We start from the raw sequence: 13,118 nt of genomic DNA, 5'->3' as shown, positions 1-13,118 counted from the left end.
AAGAAAATCCCCGGCCCCCCCCCCAATTTCCATACCTCTGTTGGCACAAATAGTTGGATACCTGCAGCTTTCGCTGCTTGGACGAACGTGAGTTGGATGGCGAGATGCTGTGAAGTGATCGAGCTCACACTATATAAAGAGTGAAGAGATTCGAGTAAGTCTTACTCAGAAAAATGAATGAGCAGGGTAATCAGAGGAGCTTACACGGTGTAGGATAATGCGTCCTAAGACACGTCCTAAACTGTCCTATTTGTCCTAAATTTTACAGGGAGATTTTGGAGATGTGTCCTAAAAAGCGACTACATGTAATCCTTCGTTACAGAATATTATAATTTGTGTCCTTCAGATTGTCCTAAACCTCAAATATTAACTTTTTCCGGACTATCTACGTAAATTTACGTAAGAGTTACTTAAAACTCACATTGGCTTTACTTATTGTCCCAACCATTTCTGAATCTCCACTACTGCAGCCAAGCATCATGGACCATTGCGGCTACTCCTTCTGCAGCTAGGGCGCTCGCCTATCTTGAGTGATGGTCGCTCCTCGGCTACGCCGAGTGGTGACCATTGCGATGAAGGAAGTAGTCGTAACAACAGTAAGTTGCAGGGACTGAAAGTCCAGCAGGGGAGAAAAACCGAGTGCTGCTGCTTGCTCTTGACGGCGCAAGTTGTCGAGTGTGTAGCAGCACACGGAAAACCCCCGGTAACATATATTGGTAGGATTAGCAGTAGGATGGGGCTGGCGGCTCGCCAGCCAATGGTCCGTCGAAGTCCGGCTTCTGGACGCGAGCATCGCGTCCTGGAGGCACCTGAGCCTCAGGTTTGAGCTGGACGCAGTCCTGGCTCTTCCTCCACACTTCACACTCCCACTTGATCTAGTCGAAGCGCAGCTTCAACATGATCACCTTGTAGAGCTCACCACGATGTTCTTGGCATCTTCTAGCTGCGCTGCAGCACGACGCTTCGTCCTTGGTAGCGCTCTTCCTCCTTCTTGGTCCTTCGCATGCATGAACGGGTAGTAGTAGCTTGCATTCACGCATGGGGATGATGTTTGGCTCCCACTGAACGAGCTGAGCCTTGCTGACGGTCGATGCGCAGCACTTTCTTCCCATCACGGCAATGTTCGAACTTGTCCTTCGGCAATGGTTTCGTCATCGCGTCGGGAATCATGTCGTCGGTGCCAACATGGCGAATCCGTAGCTGCTCGTTCTCCACGAGGTGGCGCACCAAGTGGAACTTGTTCATAATGTGCTTGTTCTTGCTGTGTTTGCCAGGCTTGGAAGTCAGATAGATGCACGACTTGTTATCGCCGATAATCTCCGGAGTCGCGACTCCCCAGCATAGTCCTTCACAGAGTCCACGTAGCCACTGTAGATCTCTAGTGCCTTCATTCATGGCAATATACTCTGCTTCCGTTGTGCTCTGTGCGGTTAATCTCTTGCTTTCTTGATCCGTACGAAACCACGTTACCATTGACGAACGTCACGAACCCGCTAACACTCTTTCGGTCATCAGGGTCATTAGCGTAGTCAGCATCGGTGTAACACGTCAGCTTGACGTCGTTCCCAATAACAATGTCCATCACTAAGCCGTGGTCTTGAGTACCACTCAGGTAGCGTAGCACCCTCTTTCCCATAGCGTAGTGTGTGTGGTCGAAGCAGGACAGGTACTTGCTGAGATTACGCACAGCGTGCGCAATGTCCGGCCTTGAGGCTGAGACCAGATATTGTAGTGCACCAACGAGCTCTCGGTACGGGGGCGGGGAGTCATCTTTCGCATTTGTGACCACCTCAGCGCGCAGCGCTTCCCGGGGTTGAAACCGCGTTGAACCCCTCATTGTAAAATCGCTTTAGCACCTCCGTAAATATGTGGCGGCTGAAAAAATACCGCATGTCGACGCTCGCTGTCGATCAGGTATCTCCACGCGTAGAAAATACTTGATGGGCCAGAGAGATGTGAGTTCATACTCCTCACTGAGTTGCTTAGCAACTCTTAGCGCAAAGGTCACTAGGGCCGAGGAGCAGTAGGTCGTCGACGTACACCGTGAGCAACATGGTGACTTCCCCTCCCACTTTCCTGGCGTAGAGTCCGTAGTCAGAGTCGAGGCGCTCGAGTCCGATCTTCGTCAGGAACTTGTGCAATGTCTTGTTCCAAACGCGAGGCGCTTGCTTTAGCCCATACAAACTCTTCTGTAGCTTGCATACGTAGCGCGTAGAGTCTTCTCCGAAGCCTGGAGGCTGCTCCATGTAGACCTCCTCGTCGAGATCACCGTACAAGAACGCGGTCTTGACGTCGAACTGCAAGATGGCCCATCCGCGTTGCAGCGCGTATACGATCACGCATCTGATCGTCTCAAATCTGATAACAGGTGCGTATGTTTCACTGTAGTCGATGCCCATGCGTTGTAGAAAGCCTCTGATCACTAGTCGAGCTTTATATCGCTTAATCCGGCCCGTAGAGTCTCTCTTGAGCGCGTACACCCACTTGCACGAAATGACACGCTTGCCCTTGGCCTCCGTGCGTCGCACGAGCACCCAAGTTTCGTGCTGCTGCTGTGAGTCCATCTCAACTTGCATCGCTGCTTTCCACTCCTTCCACTTCTTTGACCTTGCCGCATGCTTGTGACTAATGGGGATCTGCACATCCTCGACGTTCTGCTTCGTCACATTCGTCACTACGTAGTCCTTGAGTCGGGCGGATGGTTGTCGCTTCCGCTTCGGTCGCGACGTAGCTGCACTGTCGTCTGGCGACGACTTCTGCGTCGTGCATGGCTCCCAGTTCTCGTCTTCGTGAGCATCACGTCGACTGTCCTTGGCCTTCGAGGCTCCCACTCGATTTGCACATGCTTTCGCTTTATTCTTGCCTTTTGTGTTCTTCCGCTTGGAACCTCCCACTGAAGCTGCTGGCTTCTTAGCGTCCTCGCTTGGTAGCTGTGGGTCATCACTTCGAGTCGCAGACTCGGCTTCAACTTCAACACCTTGGTCATGGCTCTCACCAGCAGTGGCCAGCTTCGCCATCTCCGCTGCTCGCCTTTCTGCAAGCTCTGCAGGAAGCTGCAGGTACGTAGACATTGTCGTCCGGATCGGCACGATCGGGATCTCCGCAGGTAAGTCGTAGTCTCCGTAAGCGTAGGTGTTTGCAAGAAGTTGCTCAATATACACAGTGTTTACCGTGTACTTCTCATGTGCCTTCATGTTTCCATCTCTGCACGTCGTCACTGATCCTGTGCGCAGGTTCAGCAGCTTATAGCCCTTGGTCTTCTCGCTGTAGCCAAGTAGTAAGCACATCTGCGTCCTTGGAGTGAGCTTCTCCTTTCTCTGCCGAGAATCATCAGGGATGTGCGCGTGCACCAAGCACCCCCACGTGCGCAGCACGCTGAGGTCTGGCCGCTCTCCGTACAGGGCCTCGTACGGGGACTGCTGGTCCTTCAACACCGGCGTCGGCGTCTTGTTGAGCGTCTCAATTGCATGTAGGAAGGCTTCTCCCCATAATGAAACAGGCATTTGCGTAGCTTGTAACATAGATCTGACCTGCCGCATGGCGTTCTGGTTCGTGCGCTCCACGATAGCGTTCTCCTGCGGGCTGTAGGGATTGGATGAACGCGTGTCGATGCCGAGGTCCTTGCAGAAGGTCTCGAGCTGCATGTTGACGAACTCGCCACCACCATCGGAGAACAGCGTCTTGATGGTCGCCTTCGGGAACTGGTTCTGGATCCAGCGAACCTGCTTCTGAATCAGCTCCGTGGCTTCGTCTTTGTAGGCTAATAGATATCCCCACTTGTATCTCGTAGCTTCGTCGATAATCAATAGAAACTGGTTTGATTTCGATATTGTATCCACTCCAACACTGCATAGGTCGACACAAAGCTTGTGCAAGGGCTTTGCAGAGCGAGACGGCTTGCGCTTGTAGCTCATGCGCTTCGTCTTTGACTCTAAGCATGGAATGCATTCATAGAGCAAAATTCTTCGACTGCATGTTGATGCCAAAGTTATAGGTTCCTGCCATAGTCTTGATAGTCTCCATGTTTACGTGGCCCATGCGGTTGTGCAGCAACGTCATGGGGTTCTCAGCTTCACTGGCCTTGACGCTCATCACGTTCTTGCTCTGACGTGGCGTCCACATGCGGTACATCCCGCGGATGTACTTGAAGCGCAGCTTCAATGTGTCCTTGACCAGCCACGTAGTCTTCTGATCATGCGAGATGCGCACCTTGAAGTTTCCTTTGAATTGCATGTAGGTCTGCGAGATCAGGTTGTAGGCAGCCGACTTGGCGTAGCTCACGTCATCAAGGAGGCGCTCCTCGATCTTGCCCGTGTGCTCGTTCAGCACTTGCATAAGCACTGTGCCTACAGTTGCGCGCTCGGTTGTGCCGTTGCCGAAGACTAGTTCTGCAACTGAGTCTTCGTGTAGCTCCGTAAACAAGGTAAGGTCGCTCGAGACGTTGGTCTGCGCGCCGCTATCCAACACCCACTCCACCATGTCCTGGTCCTTGTCCTTGTAGTTGAAGCTGTCACGCACCGCGAGTACATGCTCTTGTCCTTCAGCTTGAGTCGGTGCAGCCGACTTGGCTGTCTTCACAGTAACCACATCGATCATCCTGCGCGGCGGGTTGCTCGAGTTGTTGTTGTTGTTACTGTTGCCACGCTGGCGGCACTCAGGATCGCCACTCCAATGTCCTTGCTCTCCGCACGTGTTGCACTTTGTCTTCGCCTTTCGCTTGGCGATGTCATCCCTCGCACTGGATGAGCTCTTGCTCTTCTGCCGCTTGTTCCGCCCACGCGGCGATGAGCTGCGGCTGCGACGATTGTTGCGGTTGTTGTTGCCTCGTGCTTGGCTGCTGCTCGAGTTTCGACGTCCTCTTCCGTCGTTGTGTCCGTCGCCACGGCCACCAACAAATGCAACATCTCGCTGGACGGCACGTCCACCTCCACCACGTCCTTGCTGTAGCTCAGTCTCTTGGCGTGAGTGGTCAGCGAGTCGAAGGCGCTCGATCGCTTGCTCCCACGTAATGGACTCATCACGTCCAATACGTACTTCATGCTCGTTTACCACCGCTGGGTACACACCCACTGTATTCGACAATAGGATAGAGACGGCTTCCTGCTCAGGCAGCTGCTTGTTCGCGCGGCGAAGTCTCTGTTGGTAGTCGTCGATGTCACGAATGTAATCGTCAAGTCGTTCGTCACGTTGCAGGCGACGATTCAGCATATCTCGCTTGAGAAACACGCTGTTTACTCCAGGATGGTTATCAAAATGATCTTCCAGTGTTCGCCACAGTAGGATAGGATCAGCACGTTGAATAACACTTGTAAATCGCATCTGTAGCTCTTGACTAAGTCCCATCGTAAGTTCACGTTGAGCAACACGCAGTCGTTGCTTGAAACAGCCGCGCTGTCCTTCGTTACGTTGGTCTGCCATCGTTTCGCGCTCCATGATGGGGTCCAAGAGGTGTGCGACGTCGAGAATGGAGCAAATCTCGACGCGCCACGTCTGGTAGTTGGTATCGGTAAGTCTTGCGTTCAACTGCACGTGTCCGCTCTGGTTCATGCACCGCGTGCATCTGTGGTCTCCAACCATGGGTTCGTCCGTAGCGGAGTCGGTCCCGGCCTCGGTCTGGACTGGCTGCGCTGCAGCCTCGGACGTTCTTGGGTTTCTTGGCGGCTCGCTCTGACGCGTGCTGGCGTCGGCGGTAAGTTCCTCTGTGCTTGGGTTTCCTCGGCGGGGCCCGTACGGCGTCGGCACTCGCTGCGGTTGTGCTCGAGCCGCTGAGAATTCTTGAATGAGCTGCCTTTGTGGGCGTCGGGTGGATGCTTCCACTGGAATGTTCTGCACTTGCTGCTGATTTGTCAGTGTAGTCATAACGGTACCGAATTGGGCCAATAAGAGCTCGAGTTGTTGCTCAACTCGGGTTGATGACGCTTGTGACGTCGCATGTGTCTCGTCTGACGTTGTCTCGTCTGCTCTTGCAGGCAACTGCAACTCGTCGGACGCGTGCGAGCTCTGCGTACTCCGGACTGGGCTTCCAGCTCTCCTTCTTGGGCTCATAACCTGAGTGATGGTCGCTCCTCGGCTACGCCGAGTGGTGACCATTGCGATGAAGGAAGTAGTCGTAACAACAGTAGGACTGAAAGTCCAGCAGGGGAGAAAACCGAGTGCTGCTGCTTGCTCTTGACGGCGCAAGTTGTCGAGTGTGTAGCAGCACAAGGAAAAACCCCGGTAACATATATTGGTAGGATTAGCAGTAGGATGGGGCTGGCGGCTCGCCAGCCAATGGTCCGTCGAAGTCCGGCTTCTGGACGCGAGCATCGCGTCCTGGAGGTACCTGAGCCTCAGGTTTGAGCTGGACGCAGTCCTGGCTCTTCCTCCACACTTCACAGAGCCAACCCACACCGCAACGGTAGCATCCGATGCTTTCACTGCAGCGCTACAGGATGCGATGGCGTAGCGTCTTGTCCAGGCTTCACCAGCAGCGCTACTGGCAGCAAGTTGCGGTGTGGTGCTCAGGCTGAGCTTGGCGCGACAGTCCACGCGGAGTCCCATCCGAGCTTCGCTGGCCACGTTACCGGCATGAGGCACACTGGAGTCTGCAGTAATGACGGCGCGTCAGATATCGGGCCCTAAGCACCAGCAGGCAGGACGCAGGAGCGATGTGGAGCGCAGCTCGCCTTCTGCCCCAAGTACGGTTGAAGATCACGGTCACCGAGAGCATAGTGCTGCGCACTTGCAGCTCACATACGACAGTACGTCACAACGACAGCGCACGCCGCCTTATGAGCCTTGTCGAGTCTCCGTGCTTGTGTTCGTTTGGTACATCCCGGAAAGATGCTTTTACGAATGTTTTAGCTAATATTATTATGATGTGAGGTTTTGAGAATAGTCTGAAGTTACCATAACAAGCGAGACGATATAACTGCTAATGTACCCCTCTGGTATATGCCAGGGTGTCCATGAGATACATAAGAAGGGATACCTCGAGAAGTTAAAAGTCACATTATAAAGTACTTCAGGTCTGAAATTTAGCCACGCATGTCAAATTTGCTTACCCGGAGTTCCCACCACCGCAATTTTTCAAAAGCGCCGATCCCCCTTAAGATAGAGAAGACTCTTTAGTTGAGCTGGTACATCAGTTATCTGATAGAAAGAAAAAAAATCAACCTGGCAATTAAACCGCTCGACTTTTGAGGTCAGACGAATGTAGAGTGTCTATTTATACGCATTGACATTCGCTGTTATTGCTCCTTGCCAGTATGCAATTTTTTGCTATAGACTTGAGATGTTAGACAAGAGGACGCTACATGCAGGCATGTCCGCAGGTTTTTTTTTTTTAATCGCCCATTTGACAGAAAAGAGGGAATCCTAGAAATTTGAAAAGGGGAGTGCTGACTATACTAGTTTTTGTATGGGCATCAAGATTAAGCACTACATCCGCTTTATTGCCCCCCCCCCTGGTAGAATTCTCTTCATTTTGAAAACTTCAAAAGGGTGTTTCGTACTTTTCCGAAAGCAGTACCAGTGACACCAGATACTATCTGAATTTTCTTTCTACGCTAAAATCCGCTCTCCGATTTATCGCATTACAGGTTCGAGGCTCGCATTGAAGGGCGCCTCTTCAGATTTACCAAGATCTATCGAAGGAAGGAGCAAGCCATGGACCCAATCGAAGATGGAGATGACGATGCTTCACACCTTGGAGATATTATGGATGACTTCTACGCGCTCATGTACGAGACGGCTGTGCTGGTAGGACCAACGGGAACAAGTCCTTTGAAGACGAAAGATTCAAGTAAGAAAAAGAGTGGATGTGACTCCCCGCCACGCGCATCTTCGCCAATACACGATGCATACAAGAAACCAAGTAGCGGGGGTCCTTCTGTTAGTGTTTCGGCCTCAACATTCCTTTCGAGAGAAATAATGGACGCACTTCTGCCGCCAAAGTACGTTTAACAAACGTCTTACCCACAAAGTAATTTCGACGACTTATTAATTTCTTTAGAACGTGGCAGGATTCGCAGGGCAAATGGCAACGCATGGTGAGTATGCTACCTGCCACACGGACGGAGACCCAGCGACTCCACGAGACTTTCGACCATCTATTAGAGAAATACCAGGCACGAGTCCACACGATCTGTGCCGTTCGGGAGAAATACTTCTTGCAAATTTTCGGTGCGTCGGACTGGGTAAAGTTTTATTTCTCGGTAAAACTGATAGCACGCTGAATCAACATCCAGAGGAGCTAATTCGAGAGGTTACGTGCGAGTGTCCTGAGCGAGGCCTGATGCTGTTGCGTGTACACAATGAGCTGCGACTTCGAGTTGAAGCGTATCAGACGCTTTACCATAACAGCATCGCGTACGGAAGACAGAAAGCTGTTCAAGCAGAGGCTGGTGTCACGGAGCTGGAACAGGAAATTTGCCGATTGAAAGCCGAGCACGAGCTGCTTGTTTCAAAAAGGAAGGAATTGGAGCTCAAAGTTACGGTAAGGTGCGTGGTTTGCCTCAATATATTTTTTTAATTTTACACATTTACTGATAATAACAGACCGTGGAGGAGCAACGCAGTGAGGAGGAGAAGAAGAGGCACCTCCGTCACGCCCATACAGTGCAATTCTTGCGAACTCAACACCAAGAATTAGAGTTTTTCCACCACGAAATGACGCAAGACTCGCCGTGGAGATAAAATACTAACCAGGTTATTAAGGATAAAAATTTCGAAACATCGAGATCTTGCTTTTGAAATGGCGAAAACTAGGTCGACTTCGCGGCTCTCGCGTCTTTCAACGACGCAGCTATCTTGTCTGCATTCGCCTTGTAGTCCCAACGTCGCTTCACGATATGGTGCAGCGTCTGTGTGTCCAACGTGGCCAGCTTGCCTTCCCGAACGAATCCGCCCAGATTCTCCGGTGGCAGAGCAAACACATTAGCAACCTCATGCAAGAGGTCGAAGAGGTCGTTGACTGCTGCTGGCACGGACGGAGAGCGGAGTGCTTGACGATATTCGCTCACGTCGCGCAGTAGCATGCAGGCGCCGTCGGGGTCAAAGCGGAATTTCCTCAGATGCTGCAGATACAGATCTTTGAATGACTTCGTAAGAGCTACAAGGAAATGATCGCAGTTCTCCTCGACCTAATAAGAGACGTAAAGTACTGAGTTAGTCAAGTATAGTTGCAGTGTATGTTGACTTCTATACGCACCAGGACGCGACAGAGGACAGTCACGAGTGGCTGCAAATACTCAGTGCACTTCTGACAGGCCTTGGAGGACGAGAGCGACATGCTGGCTTGACTGCCGAGGAAGTCTCCTTTGTTCTGGTGGGCGGTCAGGATCTGGCCAATCGCCTTCTCCAGCACAGTCAACACTTGCTGGAGTCCGGATCCGATAGCGCTTTCGAGCTTGTTGAGACATTTCTGCTTGCTCTCTTGGCAGATTCTAAAGAGCACCAAATGGAAATACGTTAAAAGTGATCGCTGCAATGTCATAAAGAGCGTCAACGTACGTGAGCTCGGTAGGCAAATCCTCCTGCAACGGCGTAATGGAAGCTTCGAATTGGTCGTCGAGGAAGTCAATTCGCTTGAGTAAAGCCTAAAAGCGACATCCATTTTAACAATATTAGGTCGAAATACGCAACTTGTTGGCTTTTACTGACCTCTGTGAGGATGAAAAACTGCATGGGGGAATCTGGAGTTATCCGCTGTTCTTGTAAAATCTCCTTGGTCAAAGTCACGAGTTTCTACAGAGACAACTGTGTCAGTATGAGGCGTAATAGGGACATGTACACTACGACGCACCCCCAAATACTCGTCTCCAAATGAAGCCACGAAAGACGTGAACGCCTTGGTGATGAGCTCTCCACGTAGCTCGGAGCTTTTCAAGACAATGTCGCAGCGATCAATTGTCTCGTTCAGCACTTCCCCATACTTGATGGCTACATCTTCGTCTTCCGCCAGCGCTTGGAGAGTCTCGAAGAATACAAGCGACGACTCCAATTGGGAGATATCTTTCTCGAGATTGGACGACGATATCGACGTCGTGGAGGCTGAAGACACCAACTGAATGGAGGACGCCGATTGAGACGGCGAGGATGTAATCGTGACAGTTGTTGTGGCCACAGTTTTGGTTTTGGATACGCCTCCTTTGCTTCGGGAAGATACGGGCGGCTGGGGAAACGATACTGAGGCTATGATGCCCTTGAATTGGTCTTGCAACAAGTCCAGCTCTGCCTGTAGATACTTGTCTCGATGGTTGCCAAACAGAGAATGGAGCTGGAGATTGAGAAACGTGTGGATTCTCTCGTTCTCGTTGGCAGCAGGAGGTTCAGTCAAGTGATCGTCGACGGTACTCGAGTCTTGGTTTGATACAGCGTCTGGCTTGTTTGCTTTTGACTGGTCGATATCTTCGATCTCAGCCACCAAGACACACGCTCTCTCGTACGATGAACACAACAGTCGCACGTAGTCTCGGTTCGGTGAAGACGACGTGGAAGAGGATACACTTGCAAAGTCTGGGGGCGATTCAGTGTACCGACGGGTTTTGAGAAATTGGTCCAAGAAGGATAAAACCCCAAACGCTGGGTCATTGAACAAGCGCTCCACTAGCAGCTCGCGGATGGAGGCGCAGGCTACAGCAGGGAAGACGCTGTCGATCACTGGAAATTGGTCCGTACAGATGGTCAGGATCTTGGAGAAGAGCGCGTCCAGATCCTCAATCGGGTCCAGTGACGACGTGACAGGCTCCCCAGCAGCTCTACAGTCAGCAGCAGTTAGTCGCATACAATAACTCAGCCAAAAGATTGAAATTCTGCCTCGTACGTTGCTAGTTGATCGCACATGACGTTCCACACGTATCGATCCGCCACCTTCTCCTTGTCGCTGTACTCGATTAACGACTCGGCACATCGCCGCATCCCCGTCAAGTTTTCTTTCTCCTGTTCGTGGCTGAACTCTGTCAGCAAATTATTCTCCGTCGTCTGACTCAGTCGCTCGATCTCTGCCACCGCATACGCCATGGCAGAAGACGACAACTCGGAGGAAAACGCACTCATCTTCTTGATAATCCGCGAAGCTTCATGCAGCTGGTTGGGGTCGTGTAGTGTATTGAAAAGTTTGTTACTTGACTTGGTCAACTTGCTACTGGGGTCGTTCAGAGCCAATAGCGCCTCCATCACCTCGTCCGTCTCCAATACTCGGGACCGCTCCGTATCCAACGTCGACAATTTATCTCCAATCGTCACGGCCGAAGAACTCACTTTAGTAAATCTCTCCTCCAAGTCTTCCATCTGAGCACAAATATCCTTTAAAAAACAATAAAAAAGACACTGTCAGTCTCTAGATTCTACTGTTATATTTATCTACAAAAATTACATTAAGCAGCATATCCGGCTTGAGGAGTCCCTCGTGGAACTTGCTGCTCACTCGTCGACTGTCCTGTTCCAGTTCTGCAATACGGTTAGACACCACTTTGCGGTGCTGGACGAGACGCTCAATCGACGCAGCCAATACACTTTGGAGAGCGTTGAGCGATGACGTGTGCTGGCTGAACGAGGTGAGACAGCTCCTTGTGTCGAAAGTCGGGTCTGTTGGCTCCCACGTGCTCGCTAACAGCTCGTCCACCATCGTCTCGGCGTTGTATGTGCCATGGATGGAGTCAGTGGCGGCTGCCAGGAGCTTCTCAAGCTCCGCACTTGGGCCGGAGATCGAGGGAGGGCATGCTCCCCATGTGGAGACTTCATCGCGTCCCGTCATCTTCAACGTCGACCCTTCAATTGTTGAAAATTGATTTTATTATTGTATTAAAATGATTATATTTCACAGTAAATGAAAAAACTGTGAAATTTAATCAGTTTAACAATATGAAATTCAATTTTCAACATGCTGTCTCGTTGTCTACCCATTTCAAATGATTTGCTTTAAATAAATGCTCATGGATTAGAGGACCCACAATGGCTGGCTCAGCGCTACAATAGCTGAGATGTTGTTGACGATAATATATTTCAGGGCAAGGGTGGCGACAGGGAGGAATACATTCATCCTGATGACGTCGCCCCGTTTAACGACACAGATATAGATGGCTTTGCCGAATATTTCTTTGGATATGGAGATCGTGATGGATGATGCTAGCAGTGCACACACGGACGGCAGCAGGTAGCTTGTTTTGGTAGCGCTTGAAGCGACCGTCTTCGTGCAGCGATGCTGAGGCTGCAGCGGTAGGCGCACCACCCCCTCATTCGTCTATAGCTTCTTTAGCAATAACCGGTCTCGGCTTTTTTGCGAGGTCCCCATGTAACTCGCTTGCAGCCTGTTGAACAACAGGCCCTGTTCTAGACGTCGATTGACATCACGAGGCGCCTCAAGAGGCGTGGGGCTCGTAAATCGTAGCCAGGTTTTGAATGCTTAAAATAGCGATGTTGGTAGACAATAATGTCTAGGAAGTAGCGTTTGTATACTATCTTTGATGCTACCTGGGTTTCTGAAAATCGTCGATTTTTTCATCTGGACATGTAATCGACCTTTTTATGATTGTTTTAATCTAAAAAAAGTTGACGAGATAAAAGTAGAGTGCTATCCAAATTAAAGGGGTACCATCGCTTTAATTTGGATAGTGATTCCTCCGGATAGTGATAAGCAGTGGCTTTTCGACGATATCACTACAAAGACGATTGGTTGACTCTGTGGTTGTAACGGGGTACGTAGCCCTTAGTGTACCCTGGTTACATGAAGTATGACACTTCACACTTCAGGAGCATACTCCGGGATATTTGGTACAAGGTACCAAGGTCGTTCAAAGCCAACCATTGGTTAAATGACATTGCATTTCTATAGGTAACTAATAGTTTGTATTAAACCCAAACTTAACCTACCTATAAATATACTCGGTTTACAATCTACCTTATTTAGGTCATCGCTCTCTTTAATTAAAGAGGGGACCTGTGAACTGCCGTTCACTGAGAGTTTGTATACTCTCGGAAGATAACTTCCTCTAGCGCAAGGTGCTGTGTGACCCCGTCACACTTGGTAGCACTAGTAGTCAATCCACGCCACCGCGGGTAGACTACCTAAACCTCTCCGAAGTTCGTTGCCATGGATAGGAACGACTTCTCCCATTTGAACGACTCTCAGTTCGAGT

The 13,118-nt window shown here is 50.7% G+C and overlaps 2 protein-coding genes across 2 annotated transcripts; one reads left to right on the top strand and one right to left on the bottom strand.

The window, feature by feature from the left end:
- Positions 1–6,647: 6,647 nt before the first annotated feature.
- PITG_17646 (uncharacterized protein) lies at positions 6,648–8,420 on the top strand (the record flags this gene model as incomplete). The annotated part of the gene is made up of 5 exons (XM_002896462.1): positions 6,648–6,677; positions 6,941–6,978; positions 7,581–7,934; positions 7,994–8,163; positions 8,344–8,420. The coding sequence occupies 5 exons, from the start codon at positions 6,648–6,650 to the stop codon at positions 8,418–8,420; spliced, it is 669 nt and encodes a 222-aa protein (XP_002896508.1).
- A 731-nt stretch (positions 8,421–9,151) lies between these two features.
- PITG_17645 (uncharacterized protein) lies at positions 9,152–11,608 on the bottom strand (the record flags this gene model as incomplete). The annotated part of the gene is made up of 6 exons (XM_002896461.1): positions 9,152–9,425; positions 9,493–9,578; positions 9,643–9,705; positions 9,785–10,739; positions 10,805–11,286; positions 11,357–11,608. The coding sequence occupies 6 exons, from the start codon at positions 11,606–11,608 to the stop codon at positions 9,152–9,154; spliced, it is 2,112 nt and encodes a 703-aa protein (XP_002896507.1).
- Positions 11,609–13,118: the final 1,510 nt, after the last annotated feature.

Source organism: Phytophthora infestans, genomic scaffold (assembly GCF_000142945.1).
Source record: "Phytophthora infestans T30-4 supercont1.59 genomic scaffold, whole genome shotgun sequence".
Classification (NCBI taxonomy): Eukaryota; Oomycota; class Peronosporomycetes; order Peronosporales; family Peronosporaceae; genus Phytophthora; species Phytophthora infestans.
Note: the sequence above shows the minus strand (reverse complement) of the source record. Positions and strands in the feature narration are given on the sequence as shown.